The sequence below is a fragment of the Cheilinus undulatus genome, linkage group 6 (assembly GCF_018320785.1).
Source record: "Cheilinus undulatus linkage group 6, ASM1832078v1, whole genome shotgun sequence".
Lineage (NCBI taxonomy): Eukaryota > Metazoa > Chordata > Actinopteri > Labriformes > Labridae > Cheilinus > Cheilinus undulatus.
The window spans coordinates 24482462-24502036 of NC_054870.1; the positions used below are offsets into that span (position 1 = coordinate 24482462).

Here is a 19575-nt window from a genome sequence, read left to right on the forward strand (position 1 = left end):
CAAACTTCCCCTTACAAATCAGATAATGCCCCCACAATTAAAAATGCAAATATTTCAAACAAAATTGTTTTACATCAGCTTAGTAAAAACTATTGCATCAAAATTTTGATGTCAGCATCAATAAAAAAAAAGTGTGAAATTGAGCAGGTTATGAAGTTTGTCAGCCATTATTTCATTCATATTTGTGCTTATTTCTTTTCACTTTAATGGAAAAGTTCCCATTTATTTTAAGAAAGACTCATCTATCACAGCAATGTGATATATATATGGAGCACTACTGTTTGTTCACCTCTATGGAAAATAAAGTGTCAATTTTATAACTGTGTATATGTCTCACCAGAGTCTTTTATTGTGCTCAACATGCCATATAAAATGTTCAGTTGCTATGCAGTAAAAGTCTGCCTGATGTAAAAGAGCATTGAAACAACAAAGGGTGTTGAAATGACCTAGTAAAAGCTCACCTCTCAGTGCATCAATGCACTGTTGTACTTCATGCTTTACTTACTTCACCTGACACAGTTTTGTTGAGGTTAAAGTCACACAGACACAAATACAGCAGAAAATGGGCCTCATTCTACCTCAGTCAGTGTGATTGTCCTCCACCCACCAGTCACTGAGTGGAGCTGGTTGAGTGGTCAGACAGGTTTTAGGGGAGAGTTTCTGGCTCCAAGTTTAAATTTAGCTGCATGAGTTAGAGGCCGAAATGACCTTCAACCTTTTTTGTTTGTTTTCGGAGCTTAAAAAATGTTACTTATGCAATGTGGTTTTGCTGAGGGAGTGTCAGATCATGAAGAAACTCAGAAAAAGCATGGATGGGTAACTCAAGCACCAACAGCTGGAGTTTATCTCTTAACATGACAAAAGGAAAAAATATTCACCCTTTATTGTCTTGACCACAATAGTTAAAGGCTCTAAAAGAAAGGGAAAAAATGTAAAACTATTCATCTCCCAAGATTTCTCATCAGGGTGGAAACTGTCTCGCAATATCATATGTGTGCAGAGGAAACGTGAAACATGATCAATTTTTTAAAGATTTATTTTTTGGGGGCTTTTTCATGCCTTTATTAGAGAGAGGACAGTGGGTAGAGTTGGAAACAAGGAGGAGAGCAGGGAGAGACATGTGGGAAGTAGTGCCACGGGCTGGATTCGAACCCGGGTCGCCTGTGTATACACCTTAACCACTTGACTACGCGCCCCAAACATGATCAATTTTAAAGCAAAATAGCTAATAACATTAGCTTTTACTAGTAGTTTAGACATGTAGCAAAACCCAACTCGCCTATTTTTTATTCATCCTGCATATTCCCATTTCCCCTTTTTGAATTTGAACACTATAAAATATGTATGATGTTTTTAGCTTCTAACTTGAGGTTTGGGGTGTTACTGACAATTGCTGGTTAGCTATATTTAGTCCTGATGACCTCCCATATGGGCGTTCTCTCACGGCTATACACCGTTCAGTTCTGCTAGATTACACTGCAAAGATGGCTAAAATCACACAGAAGAATGAAAATGAGACAGATGTGTATATAAGATGCATTAACATTTTTGTCCACTAACTGAAGTGGGGCTGAGAGTTTAAAACTGTCTTACTATGGTGCGTTGTGGCTGCCTAATCTGTGCAAACGTGTACATGTAAAGCACTCAGTTTAAGGACTTCATGAAAAAAGAGGATTACTGGGGAAACAACGACTAACTGGAGGTTGATTGGATTTATGCTGAACAGAGAATTAGTTTGACAGACAGTGAACTTGACAGGTGTTAATTGTAGCGTAAAAATGTGGTGTTATATGCTTACAGCATGGAGTCCATGTTCCTGGAGTGAGGCCCCATAGCTTTTGTGTTTGCCAATAGACCATAAACTTTGAGTTATCTGTAGTATTTGACATGACTTTGATGAAAAATTGTTACTGTATGCAAAAAATGTCTATCAGCTGTTTTTGTTTTCAACTGTATCAGCATTTGGTTTTGTTCTGAGTATGACACAGTTTAACTATAACTTATGTAAACAAACCATGCCAACAAATAGCATGCTTCAACACAGCCACTGAAACTACAAGTGGAGAAAGATGTTATTTTAAACTTTACTTAAAAAAACAATGAAATAAAAATACTGAGTAAATATCATTGTATGCCTTTCTTGACTTTCTTATTCTGTTTTTGGCGCTTTGAAACTGTAAAAATGGTTCACATTTATTAAATATAACAAACTGGTAATTTTACTGACTAATTTTACAAAACAGACTAGCCATGTAGATTTTAAGAGTACTCTTCTCAAATAGGAGTAAATTATGAATTTATTTGAAACATTTTTCAGTGGTATTTTGAAGCCCGTTCATTGCTCCAGTGAATATTTACAGCACGTTGGACAAAATTCTAACCTAAAATCTAAAATTTCACACACAGTTTATATTTTAATCAACAGACCCTACGCTTTAAGTCATAAACCAAAAGTAGAAATCATTAAAAAAGCAAAAGGGTCTGAACTTTTTGTTTTATCAGTATAAAACACACAAATGTGCTCCAAAACAAATTCTGTAGGATATTTTTCCCACTAACTCTCATTTTTTGTTATCCATTATTTCTCCTGTCAGAGATAATTAAGAATAAACTTCATCTGCCATGTTTACACAGCACAGATATCAATGGACTCATTGTTTTTCTAAGAAGGGATGAAACATATGCAGTGCTTTGTTCTATTGATTTTGCCACAGCATTCTTGCTTGTGTGTATTTATGCTTCATCTGTCTCTCTGTGTTGATGTATAAGCGTGTGTTTGTGTGAGCATGTGCTCGTTCATGTATGAATAACCTCACCACATTAGCTTGCCTGGCCTCTTCGATGTAGTGTGTGGTGATGATGACAGAGACTTTGCCTGTCTTCACAATCTCCACCAGATGCTGCCAAATCCTAAAAGATACAAAAAAATAAACTTAAGTTGCATAACTTTCATTTGTTTATACACTTTTACTTTTTTTAATTCACAGTTTGAAAAAGTTCACAGTCACGCCAGCAGTAGTTTTCCTGCCAAGAGTCTGATCTGACCAGTCTCGGTGTTACACAATGAGACTGGAACAACGAGCAGAAGGAGAGCAGCATGCTTTCACAAAGGTTTCAGACTTCTCTAAAACATATGGTTCAATACTTGTTTAGAGTTTATACCAGTTTGAAGTTGTAAGACCAAAGTCATCATGTTTTCAAGGTGAAAAAAATGTGATTTAAGAAGGACACAACAGCTGTGAGCTCCTGTGGAAATTTAATTTGACTGCATTATTAACCTTTTAAAAGAAAAAGGTAACAAAATAGGAAGAGTAAGTAGTGAGTATAAACAGTTATAGTGCCTGTGACATGGGGGATCACCTGAGTGTAGTGAATGTGATTAAAGTGAGTGTAGTATAAAGACACCTGTATTTGGAAGGTCCAGTAACTGGTTAATCACTATTCCTGGCTACCATTACACCATGAAGACAAAAGAACACTCCAAGCATCACAGAGAAAAAGGCGTTGAAAAGTATTAGTCAGGGATGATGGAGAGAGACTCTGCATACACCAGCTGTTGCCCCGGTTCTTTGCCAGTCAAAGCTTTATGGGACAGTAACAAAGAGAAAGCCGCTGTTGAAGAAAACTCATCAAATCTCAACTAGAGTTCACTAAAAGGCATGTAGGAGATTCCAAGGTCAAGTGGAAAGAAATGGTGCTTTTTGGCCATCAGACAAGATGCTATGTTATGCAGACTGCACATCACCATAAACACACCATCACCACTGAAATGAATGCACAAAATATAGAAAAATCCTGGAAGACAATCTTATTCTGTCTGTCAGAGAAGTATGGCTTCAGAGAAGATTTATTTTCCAGCAAGACAATGACCAGAAGCATACAGCGAAAGCTACACAGAAATGACAACAAGATGAATGTTCTGGAGTGGCAGAGTCAAAACCCAGACCTCAATCCAGTAGAGAATTTGTGGCTGGCACAATCTGAGGGAGCCTGAGCTGTTTTGCAAAGAAGATTGGAATAAAATTGCAGTGTCCAGATGTGCCAGCCTGACTGACAGCTATTCACACTGACTCAGTGCTGTGATTGTAGCCAAAGGTGCATCTAATAAATACTGACTTGAAGGGGATGAATATCTATGCAGTCACTTATTTTACACTACATATTTTTATTTAATTGACATTACTTTGTAGAAATCTGTTTTCACTTTGACATTCAAGAGTTTTTTTTGTGTGTGTCATTTTGTAGGAGGTATGGTAACTGATACATCTGACTGTTAAAAGCCAGTACTTTCAGGCGCAGTGGAGTCGTGACATAAGCGAGCAGCAACAAGAGCCCAGTTCAAATATGGCGGAAGACATTAGAGTGGATGCTGCTAAAGTGCCATTTTTATCAGAACTTGACGACATTTCTTCGTTAAAAGAAGAACAAAGAACAAAGAGTTGTTTACTTTTACTTTTCAAAAACAACAAAAGTTGTGCACTGAAATGTCTATAGTCGCCATGGTTCGCATTATTCCTCGGTAGCTGCGCACACGCACCTCGGTCGTGGCAACACCACATGTTTTGTTGCTCTGGTTGGCCCGTAAAGATGTGACAGACAGAACATTCATCCAATCAAATTCTGAGTTTTTTCAAATCCTCTGCCCGTTCCCAAATGCTCAGTATTGAAGGTTTACCAGATGGATGTGTGAATCACATCCATCTGGCGTGTCAAGTTAACAAGTTTGAGTATAAGTGTGAATATAACATACTTGGCCCTGAGCACGGGGTCCACTCCGACTGTCGGTTCGTCCAGGATGAGCAGCTCTGGATTCTGTAGTAGAGCCGCGCCGAGAGACACCCTGCGTCTCTGACCTCCACTATAACACACACAAATAAAAACAAGTGAGAAAGGAAACTAGGACAAAGGTGCATTTTCTCCCACATTCCTAATCGTTGTTTCATCACTGATTTCTCACTCTGGAAGTGAAAGTGACAAAACCTGCAGGACAAACCTGCCAGACGACACAGGGGGGAAATGACAGTCCTGATGTCAGGAGGAAGGGGCTCTATGAAAAAACTTACTTTTTCAAGTTGTTTAATCTAAAAGTATCTTTTTAAAATGTATTTTAAATGAGCTGGTAGCTACTTCAGTGTGTGTAAGAAAGAAAAGTGAGCAAATTAGAACAAGAGGAGGAAACTACATGCCACAGTGAATGTGTGTGTTTATTCATACCAGAAATGTCTTTCATATCATGTGTCAGAACAGTTTCAACAACCTTTATGTGACACTTTGTTGGAGCAGTACAAATAAGGGCATCATTAACACAATTAAATAAAGTAAACACTTGTGTTGCTGTAAGGGATAAACAGTTTCTAAAGTGAATCCTCTCTTCTAGAGGGAGTTTTGTCCTACTTAGTGGCACAGGTGACATAAATGTTGCATGGACATATAATGGAAGCTGGTTTGTTTGTCCTGTTAAGAAACAGAAAGGTCTTTGTGGGGAATCAAGGATGTGAATCAAGAAGTGAAACAAGAGATGCTGATTGTTCTTCATTTTGTTAACAGCTGAATAAAAAAGTGCAATAAAGCAACAGACAACTTTTGTTGGTATAATGTGGCTGAGATACAACAAGGTTGTTTTTTTATGTGTCTTATGTCTTATGTTATGTATCTTGGCATGAAGAATTAAGTCTCAAAAACAGTTTGTGATTCAGGCAGAAATCCAACAAAAAAGGCCAGTGTCTGCTGTATAAGTTTTATTTGAAATAAAAATAAATAAATAATTTTTATTGTCTTTTTATGGTTCAAGGCATGTTGTCTTTGCAGGATGTTCCTTAGTAAAGAGTACAAAAATAGACTGAGCTGATGTTTGGGAGTGTTTCTTGTGAACAGAGCAAAGGGCTACAAGCTTTTTGATGTAGTTACAGCAGACTGTTGGCAGAGATCTGATGAGGTCTGAAGATTAGTTGTTTACTGGGATAAAACATGTTGCATAGGTACATTTAGTACCCCAAAAGAAGGGTGCCATAAGAGTAGGACAGAAAGGATCAGCTTTTTTTGTACTTTCCCGAGTATGACAGTGGTAACACAAATAGATGCATGCCATACCAAACTGAACTGAATCTGACCACTTGGTGGAAAGCAGCTTTAGTGGCTGACCATATCATAATAAATCAAATTACATAATCAGGGTCAATGTTTAATGTTTCTTGAAACTTCATGTATAATCCACAACAGCCAAGAAACAAGGAACATGTCCACATTAAGGCTGTAAGCATATAATGCATGCAGCATTTTAAACCTGCATGCATAAAGGACCTCTTCTGAAATTGAAGTTTTACACCACAAACTCCTGTTAGCATCAGCCTTATCAGAAACTCTGTTGAAAAAGCAACTCTCATTCTTTACTTGACTTTGTTGTCTGGTTATGTCCGACTTGATCAAATTGTTTTATGAGCCATGGGTTTACAACCTGCAGAGGACAGCGTGACTGTGTTTATCTTTGTGATATCAGGTAATTTAAGTATCAAAGTCCACAGGTAGACAGCACTAATATTACATTCACTTCAAAAACAGCATCATGCTATCAAAGCTTTCCAGAATTTCACTTCAATAACTGCACAAAGAGATCACTTGTCTGTATGCTGATAACTTTTCAATAAAGAGATATCAAAACATCATCAAAAGATACAATTAGTATCAAATAACCCCAGGAAACTGGTTTAAACAGTCCCCAAAAACGTGTGCTTATACCTGAGATTTCGGACAAGATGGTTCTTTTGAGGTAGATCCAAAAAGTCAATCAGAAAATGCATGCGAGCCTGGGTTTCCTTTGACGTCAGGCCGTGAATTCTGCCAAAGAAGGTCAAGGTGTCGCTGATGGTGAACTCATTGTACAATGCCAGCTCCTGCACAACACAGAGAGGAGCTTTAAATGATTTTGAAGTCATTTAATGCAAGATGTCACTAATTAATTACACAAAAAAGGTCTTACTCTGATAATAAATTTGATCACAGTATTTGAAGTTATAACAGCTTTTTTTATTTGTACATTGACTTATTAATGCACCTAAACTCTTACATACATGTTTAGGTAGAAATGTAGTAAATGACTATTAAATAATGATAAATACTAATGAAATAAATAATGAAGTAAAAGTCATAATAAACAAAATAAATATGTCTCATCTCTTCATTGATATATGTGTAGCTTGGGTATGAGGTACAAAAATGCATTGAATTTGTGTAGTCTGAAACCATGACATTGAAGTAGAGTCTTTAAAGCGAACACTCTGTCAAATACAGCATTTAACTCTGTTTTATGTGAAGAAAAATGTAGGAATGCATGTACAAAATGGCTCACTGAGGTCAAGTAACACATGGTTAGTATGACAGCATTTGCACTTTCCATGAGATCTAGTTTTGTTGCTTCCTATGTATACATAACCCAGAAAAGGGGAATAATTAATCTGAGAGATTTTCTCAAGAAAATGCTCCTTGTTATACTATTATTTTGATATTTACTATCTTAAGCTAGTGGTACTTGACATCATGTTTGGATAATAAAACAGCTTTTATTTTAAGACAAAATAAGGAACTTCTGGTGGTTTGAGAGAAACGGCATTTCAGTCAGGTACACTCTCATCAAACATTAACAGTTTTATTGGAAAACAGATATATAGTTTTACTCAAAGATGCTCCCTGGGTTAGTGAAGCAGCATACCTTGACTTCCCAGGGAGCAAATAGATAGAAACCCCCAAATAGATTGATATGTTTATGACAATGCATAAATACAAAAATACAATAAAATCCTTTAAAATCAATGAATCCATAGCAGCATGAATCTGAATATGAGGGTGCAACAGCTTTATGCTATAAAGGAGGAGGCTGGGGTGGAGGAGGTTAAGCTTTGTCAGCAGCAGCAGTGTGGAGCATCAGCATTAACGCAAGCAGGGATTAGTGAGAAGGGCATCATATTTAAATGAGCCGCTGTGTTGACAGAAAGAGCTATGACTGGCTGGGAGAGCTGGGAAGCGATAATTGGGATCAACTGGTTGTCAGCTGATCACGGCTGGGTGTCATGACTTCTGTGTCCTGCATGAACTAACGGCAAGCTTCATTAGTTTAACCATTGGAAAAAGACATTACTACTGATAGAATTTTTTCAATGGCAAAAGAGAACAGTAAAAAACAGTGTTTTATATCATAAGGTGTACATTACTTTTCACGTGTCTACTGAGCAGCCTGTAAATTTTTAAACTTCTTTTTCAAATCTTTAAACTTTTTAAAATTTTACTTGGTGATCAGGAAGATGCTAATGTAAACAGTATGCAACTGCTGCACTGCTATGGCAGTTTAACTACAGTGCACCTAAAAGGGCAAAACAGCATGTGATAAATGCAATTTAAAAATTTAATGCAGTCATTATCAACATTAAATGCATCGTGATTAATGTGTTAATGATGGTAGCTTCAATTAGGAATCTAAACAAGCATTTAAAGCCATGTCTGATCATTGACAACTCTCAGTACAGTGCAACAGCATGTTCATTCACTACTATACCAGCATGCTAATCAATACACTTTAGTCTGAGAAATCTCTTCCTTTATTTCCTTCACTGACTGATTCAGATTGATCAAGATTATTCTTTTTCAGTGAAGTAATGGTGTAATCCATACAACAACATCTACTATTAAAGAAAATCCAAAAAATAATAATAAAAAACAGAAATACAGAAATACAGAAATACCTCAGAGACCTTTGACTTCACATTTTCTTAGAGCTCTACATTACTGAAGGATTACCGCCCGGATTTCTGTAAGAAATGTTTAATCTTGCAGGATTACAGGCTTAAATGATGGTATGTATGTACATTTTTCTATAGAAGAGAATGAATAGGGTTTTACTGTATAGCTTCTTTTGTGGGAAAAATGTCACGAGTCAGCGGATTTCTTCATATTGTGGCTCCAGACGGCACAAGCATCAGCGCACCAGTACAACAAATACACACTGAGGAACAAGACGTGGTTTCACATTTCTTCTTCTCCGGGTCACAGATCACTTCCTATAGGGATGGATGAGATGCTACAGGATACACAGGGCATGTGTGTGTGTTATCAGGTTCATCAGATATCCAGCGTGACAGTAAGGAGAGACACTAAGGTACAGACCACTGACTGCCATAAATTAAAAAAGTCACGACTATAAAAAGAAACTCCCTGATGTGATTGCTGTGGTGAGAATATTCTTGAAAAGCACAAACTAAAACAAGGTCTAAAGTTTGCTCTAAATGACAGAAGAAATAGACTAGAGGTGGGCAAAGAGCTGTGAAGAATTCTTAATGGGAACAGCAGGTTTTAAATGAGGAAAGTGTAAAACTTTGCAAAACAAGGACATTTGAGGTGACCCTGTTTTTATGGTTGCTGTATTATAAGGATGGATCCCAAATAATGATTAAATCATAATACCATGGTGCAGTAATTTTCAGTGGCATGTCTTTTCAACACAACACTTCAGAAAGAAAATGTTTTAAGTCAGAAGCTATCAATTTTCATGAATTTTTAACCTTAGGAAAATAAACATTTTGCAGTCTATTCATTGAAACAAATAGAAGAAAGTGAGCTTTCATTAAGTTTTTACTAAATGGTCCCTGTTCATAAAAAGAATACAACTTAAAGACACATTGCTACATGTGGTGTTTACCTGTGGCATGTAGCCCACCATCTTCCCTGGCACATCATGACCTGGAAATGCAGGTGGCTTCCCTAATACAGTGATGTGACCTCGTGAGATTTTCAAAGTTCCCACGATGCATTTTAGCAACGTTGTCTTCCCACATCCACTGGGCCCCAAAAGACCGTATCTGCAACACAAACAAGAGCAAGAGATATAAAAGTAGAAGTTTTCCACTAGTGAAGTCATAGAAATCTAAATTCATCATCTATTCTTAGAGAACTGCACAGTTGCATTAATTCAATAGTGCATCCATTCTTTAAAATTAGATTTTCAAAAACTAAACAGGCCATTTAAGAGAAACTGTAGCTTCTGTACACCTAAGGTCGGGTATGAAAGCTTACAGAGTTCCTAAATAAGGACAAAAATGTGCCCTCTGCGTCAGCATTTTTCCCCCACTGTACTCATACTACTCTCAGTTGAAAAAAACCTTAACTTTTAAAATAGCTCCCCATTATCAATGTCACTACTCAGGACTTTTCAAACAATTCTTGGAAGGAGGTAGGATGAACATTCTGTCTGTCACATTCAGTAAAGGCCAGTCAGAGCAACAAGAAGAGCAAGGGCAGCTCCAGTAAATAACAGGAGCTCGGCAGTAAGGTGCCATCATAGTTTACCAACTGTGGAGCTTGTTGTTGGATAAAACTCGTGCTGAAGCCAGTAAGGAGAGGTGCGAAAACATCTTTCCTGCCAAGAAAAGCTTTGTTTCTTTGCTCCTCTTTCAAGAAAGAAATGCTTTCCACATCTGATTAAAACTGTCACTAGAGCTACATCAGAGCTAATAGCTTCACTGGTGGCAATCATTACCATTGGCTTGCAATACAACTAAACCTCACCTGTAACTATTGCAAACTCCTGCTGAAGCAGGTTGGGAGAAGAGACAAAAAACAATAAATCTGTTATGAAAAGTTTTCAATTTTCTTTGCCCTTATTAAATAAAGAAATGTGGTCCAGTTCTGATAAAACTGTCACTATACTATAGCTACATCTGGGCTAAACGCCACACCGGTGGCAGCCATTGCTTCCAACTTCCATTACAGCTTAATCCTGCCAAAGCTACCAACCTTGTCCTCCTCAAATGACTCTGATTAGTCTGATTTTACCCTCAGCTTGAATTTTCATATTTAACTTCAGATACCACATTTTTTTTCAACCCTTTAGAAATTTGTAGAATTTTTTGAAATACATTCATTTGCTTTGAGGCTGAAACTGCAATGAGTCACACATCTTCAAGGGTGAGAAAATTAAGTTGTTACAGAGACATGCACTCCCCTGAGGAGTTGGTTGAGACCAAAAACAGCACTAAAAGGAGGGAGACTTGTAAAAAAAAAACAAAAAAACCTTGTGCTATGCCATGTGCACACAGGTAATAGTTTGTTTTTTGTGGTCTATTGCTTTCAGTCCAAGCCTTGAGTGATTATTTTTTCTTAATTTGAAAAGAAACTAAAGTCATCAATCTCATTAGGTGAGATAAAAAGTTGTAACATGATTGTTAGAAATTTTCACCCCTGATGACCAACTATTAAACCATTATGATAAATTATCTTATCTTATTAGAGTTTCCACGGAAGAAAAAGAAATGTAGTTAATATATACCAGTCCTCTATGAATGTAATTTTCTCTGTGTGCATTCCTTTGTTGTAATATATCAACTTTGTCATTCAGCTCATTTTCAGCCTGTTATGAAACTTTTTTGTCTCTGATAGAGCCTAATACTATTCACTTCCTCACAGATGTCAATTTCTGACTTCAGGTTTGTTTTCCATCAAACTTCTTTATCTACAGAGTCACTTTAGGTATGCAGGTATGTGTGAGAAAGGTGATTTTGTAGCTGTGTTAGCTTACATAAATCCTCTACTTTGAGACTCACGTGCTGGGAGATGACAGAAAAGGATGACTGACAATGACAACAAAATAAAATGTGAGCCACAAAGACATGAACAGTGCTGTACTACATATCTGACAGTAAATTTCTCTCCATTAAGTTATAAATCCAAAAACTATCAGAGGTTTAAAATGACCAGACCATCCTAAAGGAAACTGGGGTTTTGTCAACTGATCAGTCAGCAGATACATGACAAAGATTGGTTCAAGTCAGGTCAGAAGCTCTTCAACTAGGAATGTAAACCTTATTAGCATGTAGACAACATGTCTGCTGACTGAAAAGAAGTAAAAGCCTATTGTTTGTGCATGAAAATTCTCAGTCAAAGTTGTATTCTTTTTGTGAGTATTTTCCCCTTATACACTATCAATTAAGGCTGCGCAATCAACTGCCAGTTACATAACATTAAACACATTGTATAAGTTTTGATTTATCCCAATAATAAGAACAAGAAACCTGTTTGAACAAGCTTTCTTACTTATGATGGGTACTTTTCACCCATTAAAAGGAGGCCTGTGTGACTTCGACATTCTTTCACACTGTTTTGATGCAGTCAGATGAAGCACAGACAGTTATCAGATACGCTGAGATTTACTGATGCAAGATTAGTGGTATAAAAGAAGAGATTTATTTTGCATTCAGGGAGGATATACAGCAAATTTAGGTACTGTCTAGAACATAGGAAAATAAGATAGACATAATATTAATTGGAAGTTACAGTAACAGTTTGATTTTTATCTATTTATCACATCATGTCATTACTGTAGAATTTAAAAAAAGCAACAGCACAGTAGATTACATATTTTACTCATGGTATGTAGGTATAGTATCAGTGTTTCAGTTTTTAATGTCTCCACAGTATAAAAATAAATTATGTTGAGATTAGGGAAAATTTCTGCTATGAAACTGAGCGTCTATGGCAAATTGCAAACAATAAATGTATCACCCATATGAGGCAAACAGTTGTAAAATACAGTAGAATGATAGATTTCAGTCTGAACTTCACTCACATGTGTCCCTGTGGTACAGTCAGGTTAAGGTTGCTCAAGACCTTCAGTTTGCCGTATGAACGGCATACATCTCGACATCGGATTGCGCACTCCTCCTGTCCAGCAGGCAGAGAAGCCTCCAAGTCAGCCTTCATATTCCCCTCCTTCACCTGAAGAGAAGATGAAACTCTGTTAAACATCGGTTAAACTCTCTCTGGCTGGCTCCTCATCCATCATGGCAAAGAACTGCAGGAACAACCCCCGAGATGAGGCCTGCAAGCAAAGTGTTGTAACACCTGAAGACTAGACCTAATATGGGTCACTTTATCTTTGTTTGAATAATTTTTACTTTTCTATAGCTATACCATTGTTTGATCAGTGGCTTTGAGACGTGATGCTGCCATATTTAAGATGTATATGTTGTTGACTATGAACTCAGACTACAACAAAAGAAAGCTTACAGTTTAGCCAGTGAACAAATGCATACACTTCACTGTTGCAATCATTCTTTACACTGTTTCTCCAAGAAGTATATGTTGAAATGTTTGAATTATCTCAGATTACAGAGAGGTCACGTATTCAACATAAAGGGCTACCTAGAATGAAAAAAAAAACTAATAAAAGACTTAAAGTGACAAACTGAGATTGACTGAGGATACAAAACATGCTACTTTAATTGGAAATGTGTTTGTGTGTCAGTGTATCTGGCTGGATTTGTGCGGCACACCATTGGTCCAGTTGTCCTTGATACCTCTCAGAGGATATCTTGGATGTACTGGTCGAAACTGGTGTTATTTAAAAAAAATCATAAATATAAAATCCAAAACTTTTGCACCTTTTGCTTCAGTTTGCCCCCCTCCCTCATTGTGTGCCATTCCATCACTTCCCCTGCACAGCACATACGCTTACTCTGCCACACAGCCAAGGGGAGATGGCCTTGGTTCTCAAAAACCCACGCCTAAAGAGGGACACTACACTGGCCTCATGAGTCTGTTTTTTTTTATATAGCTGAGGCAGAAAAGGGCAGAGCTGGAAAACAACTAGATTTTGTTGAAACACATCCACAGGGAAACGTATTTGACGTGCCTGGATGTGATGATACACCTGCCCCACAATCCCTGATTAAAGTAAGATCTCTCTGCAGCACTTCTCCATGCTCATATTTGACAACATAACACAAAAGATGTGTCACATGGTGCTGTTAGGAATCACAGTGTATTTGCTCTTATTTGTCAGCTGTAGTTAGCTGTCAAACATGTTTGAATATGTGTCTTCTCTGTGCTGCTTTGTTAAAGCTTCACAATAAACCACAAGCACTCAAACTTTTTAAATGAGTAAAAAGGCAAAGCTTAAATGCTCCACTTATAATGTTGTCGGCCAATCACCATAAATATGCAACAGTGTGCGGAGACACTGAGCCATTTTGCAGTTATTTGGGGAAGAAACCTCCTTTTCAATGCAAATCAGTCTTATTTCATTGAACATCTGATGATGAGGTTGGTAACGGCATAAACAGGTTAAAGATGAGTCTACAGTTGGTGAGAGCTGATGGAAGTGCGATGCAGTTTTTATGACGCACCAATTTTCCAGAGATCAGGAAACAATTCCGTCTCTCTTTGACTTTACAATCAATAATGATAAATGACTGTACTTTGACATTACTATTACAAAGCCATAACTAGGAGTTAAATCAGTCTGAGGCGCTCAGCTGCTCTTTTATTCATGTGTGGCACCGTTACCCATGATGAGGATGTGAGTGTTGTGGTTACATTCTGAAACTTTTCCTTCATTCAGAGAGGAAACTTTGTCAAGGTGGTGCTTAGTAAACACAATATTACAATTCCTTTGAATAAACAATCATTTATTCAGAATATTTGACATAGATTGTCAGTCTGTGCAGGATGCAGGCAGAATTGGACACAACTGTTGCGGGTAGGAGTGGATGGCACGCACTGCGGGAGTGAGCAGTAATGATCAGATATCCAGTGGGAGCAGGTAGGATCAAGACAAGACTCCCATGTGGGGCTCTAGTTATTATTAAAATAGGCATGAAGAACAACGCTCTTATTGCTTTGTCTTCTTAGTTTGTTTTTCCATTGCTTTGTTGCTGCAGGTTTCAGAGTCACTGCTGCAGTTTTAACATTGATATTAAAGAATGAAGAGAAGGGGATCATGGTCAACTTCCTTTTCTTGTATAGTTTGTCTCACTTTACGGTTTAAAAAAATGTACATCTGTTTCTTCTTGATGAAAATCACACATTAATTTGCACCAGCACCTTAATAGAAAACATGTTGTTCAATGGTTCAGAACACAGAGTTTTCCTGAAGTGCACTCTTCTGGCGACTCACACTTCTGTTTTACGTGTCTGAGGTGGTTTCATTGGGAGGGCCTGAGCTGTCTAGTTTATCTTCTTGTCATTCAAGGATGCCACAAATTTCACTCATGCTTTTCTCAGATTTGTTTACAATATTATATTTCAGTTAGGCTAAATAAGATTTAGTATCTCTGCATTTTTACACATTTTGGAGAGAAACTTTGGAATCACACAAAGAAAAGATTTAATATACATTCTAATTTCTCTGATTTCTCTGAAATGAGGATGGTCAAGACAAAAATCATCAATACCCGACAACAAAGCAATTCCAAGGCACTAATTGATAAGAAATTTCTTGTTTTTGCTCAGCAAAACAGCAGGCCTACTTCTGCATGTTTGGTACTGACAAGATAATATCTGATAAAATTTAATTAAATTAAAAAATATATTATATATATATATATATATTATTGTTTTGTAAAGCTTTTATTTCTCAACTCTTCTTCAGTTTTGTTATTGCCATAAAACATTTCTATGATCCACCAAAAACCACCAAATAAATATGCTTTATCAAATAATTCTTTTAACAATGTTTAATCCACACTCCAATCTATTTTACAATTCTGGTCATGCAACAATAGCAACAAGTTGTCTGGAAATCTTTCTGAACAATCAGTAACACCAGAGCTAAATAACAAACACCTCCTGACTATGTGTAATTCCTGCATAGAAGTTTGTAGCTCCATAAGTAGTGGTTTAAAAAAGCTTTACTACAAACCAAAGAGGCACCACAGTAATCTTTTTCAAGAATGCAAATGTGACGAGGAACTGCTTTGCCTTTTTAAACCTCAAAGTCCAAGAAGGATCTCACTTCAGCAACAACAGACTGAAACTCTCTCGTGCTTTGAAATCCCTGGTTTGTACTCTGCATCTTGTCAGGCTGCAGCCGACTCCATATTTGGGTCGTAAAACAATCCTTTGCTTAGTAATCTCTTATAACAGCCTTCTTTCATGGGTTTCCCCGCCCCATGTCTCCAACTAACTCCCTCTTTATAATCCAGCATCTCTCATTTTCCAGTGAGGAGATTAGGGCAATGCATTGCGTAATCTGACACATTTGGTCAGCCTCACCTTTGACATCATAGCCTACATCTGCAGAAGATACACAAACACATCTCCACACTTTCTGTGTGAACTATGCTTCAGTAACTGCAAGTTATGACAGAGAGCTAAGTCAAGCTCAAGTAAGATCCACAAGCAGCAGTCTGAGATAACACTTGCAAAAACAGATAAACTCATGGGTAGGATAGTAAACTTGATGGAAGATTAAGGAACAATTTAAGCACTCACCCTGAGAGACAACGGAGGCACAAAAAGGAAGCAGAGAGGATGAAGAGTGGCTGATGAGTGAGTCTACAGACTGAGGACAACGGCTAAAGAGCATGTGAACATCAGCTGACACGAACATCTCAGCCAACTCAATGCAAAGTGGAAGAACAGGTTCAGTTCAGCAGCCAGCAGGTGGAGAAAGCATGAAGAATACCCAGCTAATACACACACACACACCCCTCCTAAGCCTACAACAGGTGCATTAGTCCCAAGCCAAACTAAATGTGTGTACTTTTTTTTTTTGTACAAATACAAAAAATATTGATGGCTGCAAAAGTCTCCTTCATCACATAAAATCGACACTTTAGGGTTCATCTTGTATGAATCTGGCTCTCTTTGGGTTCTGAAAACTTCTGTACAGAAATAAAGTCATAAAACTTGATTCTAATGCATTTTTTTTAATCTTCAGGCAAAATCCAAAGCTTACTGATAAACAGGCCTGTAATTATAGAAAGCAGCACAACGGTGGTTGAATTTTAACACACCACGTGCTACAATCTCCTCAAATTAAGTGATCAATAGTGCTGAAATGTACCAGAGCTCTCCCAAAGGCTGCTAGGGGCAAAAAAGAGAGCACTGTCAAAGCTTCAAAAAACACATTAACAAGACACCCATGTTGCCAAAGTATTTGAGCAATTTAGACACCGTGTAGTACTTTTCCACAATTATTTGGTTATTGAAGGCAAGAATTTACACAATTTATCCAATAAGGTGCCGATGATGTCCATTTTCATTGCCCTGGTATCAAAACACGTGTCCTTACTGTATTGGGATTAAAGTGCTTGGACTCTGACAGCCATAAATTGAGCACATTGAGCCTCAGCAGGCTCTCCTGCTGGACTGTCTTCTCTGATAATGACCTCAAATCAGCCCAACAAAGCTTCCCTTTTCACTTATTCATTCATTCCCTGCTCTGCTCTGTTGATCAGAAAAAAAAAGCTCCTACCTTTGCCTGCCAAGCTGCCAAGTTGTTGCCAAGTTGCGTTACTGCCGTGTGGGAGAATACGGGCTAAACGGGCGTGCTCAAATCTCCCAACGGTGAAAACAGGCGTGAGATTTTGACGCAAACTGTTTAAAGACGGGCCAGTGTCACGGTTATTTATAAACTGAGCCCCAGTAGCCTACATCCACAGAGCGAGCGGCCAGCTGCTGCTGCTGCTGCACTCTCACTTCTCTTCCTCACATCAGCGCGTCACACTGACAGGATGTCAGCTGTGCAGCTGCAGCAGCTCTTCACCTTCTCCCTCCGCCGGTTAAAATGTTCACCCTCCCCTATTCCAAGCCCAATTGTCAAATACGTCAAAAAGCGCATGCATGATGGAAACGCATGACGTTGCAGCGGCAGTGAGCGTCCCGCTGCAGAGTTCCTCTCCATCTTGCTGCAGCAGCGTGTCATGAAAGGATGGAGGGCCCGCCTTCAAGAGACGGTCGCAAAAATGAAATGAAATTCTACGCCAAGAGAGAGAACCGTTCATTTTTTAAAAGGGTATCTTACCCGGTTCTCCATCTCTGTGTAGTCTGCAGGATCGGCCGTCACGTCATCCTGATCGGCAGCCTCCACGGCCATGGCAGCAGGGAGAAGGGCGGACTGGACAGCCGGCTCTGCAAACTGAGAGGGAAAGGGAGAGGGAGAGAGAGAGAGAGAGAGGGGGGGGGGGGGGGTGAGAGAGATGCGCTATGTGACTGCTTCCATCAGCTGATTCTTTCATTTTAAACAATGACTTTGAATGAGAAATACTCAATTGTAAAATGCCGTTATTTTAAGGGTTTTTCTGATCGCTTCTGTGTTTCACTTCTGTGCTAGAAAGAATGTCTAGAGCTGCTGTGTGTGCAGACCACATAAAACAATCTGTAGCTGCAAGGGTGATCCAACTCAAACATACATATATTAATTCTAAGATGTGATTTCATGTAAAGTGATGATGATTCTCCTTTTCATCTATTTGTCCAGCTAAATCGGTGCTCTGAATTCAATTTGTTATTGTTTTAAAAGGGAGAACTCGTGAAAAATCCCACGCTTCAGTGTTACTGCACACAGGGCTGTTCTGACCATTTTAGCACCCTTTGGCGTGATTACAATTTGGCGTCCCCCACCCCCAGCAGCACCTAATCATTACCTCAGAGAAAAGTTGATAAAGTTTACCCACTGACATCAGCACAAGATTATTGTTTTGATTTTTATTTTTGCCTGAAGTAGTAAACATTGTTCATATGGTGTACTGTGAAATGTAAAACACTCTGGGCACTTTATTTACTATTAAATCAATCTCTGAAAATTTGAAATGTGGGCCTTAAATGTACTCGACAGGCAATATAATTAAACTTTTATTTTGAAATTTCTGTGCATTTATTTTACAATTACTTAAACGTAAGAAATTATTATCAATATAATCATCATTAATATTATTATTGCTATCATTATTATCATAAATACTATCATTATATTATTATTACAACTGTTTATTATTTTCCATATTATTCACAGAAACTGAAAACAATTATTTTTGGTCACAATTTTTAGTTTCTGTCTTTATAATACACTGCTTTTTCTCCCTCTCCCCTTCATTCTGCTGTCTAATTTGAATAGTGTATATTTCCAGTTTAATTGCTAGTCATGTTAGTAAAAAAAATACTAACTTTTTGGGCACAGATGCCTTGGTTCCAAACTTGGGGTCTGAGACCCCCTTTGGGGGCGCCAGGGATTTCAGGGGGTGCACGAGGGCATGTCTGCTCTGAGGTCATTACAATCAGGTTCACTTAAACTACCTAAAATCATGATAAAACCCATATTAAATGTTACATTTAAACAATGAAAACAATTGACAGCAATATGTCACTTTATTCTGTGTGTGTGTGTGTGTGTGTGTGTGTGTGTGTGTGTGTGTGTGTGGGGGGGGGGGGTCTTCTTAGACATTTGAAGGAGGGCCTCGATGGAAAAAGGTTGGGAACCACTGGCCTAGTGGTTAGGTTGCACCTTATGTACCCTGGGTACAGCTTGGGTTTAAGTCCAGCTTGTGGCTCCCTTCCATCATGTCTCTTCCCCACTCTCTCATCCCTGTTTCTGACTCTATCCACTGTTGTCCTCTATCAATAAAGGCTTATAAAGCCCCAAAATACATCTTTAAAAAGAAATATTAGTTTTTGTTGTAATATCTGTTCCTTTAAAGTAAAAATTGTTTCTCTATCACTGCCTATAGAAATCCAGAGACCAAAGTCATTGATTTAATGTTTCATTATAAATATAGCTTACCACAACATTCTGTGATGTGGAGATATGAAGGGAAT

The 19575-nt window shown here is 38.0% G+C and overlaps 1 protein-coding gene across 6 annotated transcripts in view; it reads right to left on the reverse strand.

The window, feature by feature from the left end:
- The window catches only part of abch1 (ATP-binding cassette, sub-family H, member 1), a 50695-nt gene that overhangs the window by 29282 nt on the left and 1838 nt on the right, over window positions 1–19575 (reverse strand). For 4 of the 6 annotated variants that reach the window (XM_041788956.1, XM_041788957.1, XM_041788959.1 and 1 more), the window contains 6 exons: window positions 17786–17899; window positions 12608–12756; window positions 9686–9845; window positions 6736–6890; window positions 4751–4858; window positions 2817–2910 (listed from right to left, as the gene is read on the reverse strand). In XM_041788956.1, coding sequence (XP_041644890.1) covers window positions 2817–2910; window positions 4751–4858; window positions 6736–6890; window positions 9686–9845; window positions 12608–12756; window positions 17786–17857 — 738 coding nt within the window. In that variant the 5' untranslated portion in view covers window positions 17858–17899. Of the gene's footprint in view, window positions 1–2816; window positions 2911–4750; window positions 4859–6735; window positions 6891–9685; window positions 9846–12607; window positions 12757–16251; window positions 16273–17236; window positions 17386–17785; window positions 17900–19575 lie in introns of those variants that run through there. The other 2 variants (XM_041788960.1, XM_041788961.1) reach the window with 2 other exon arrangements.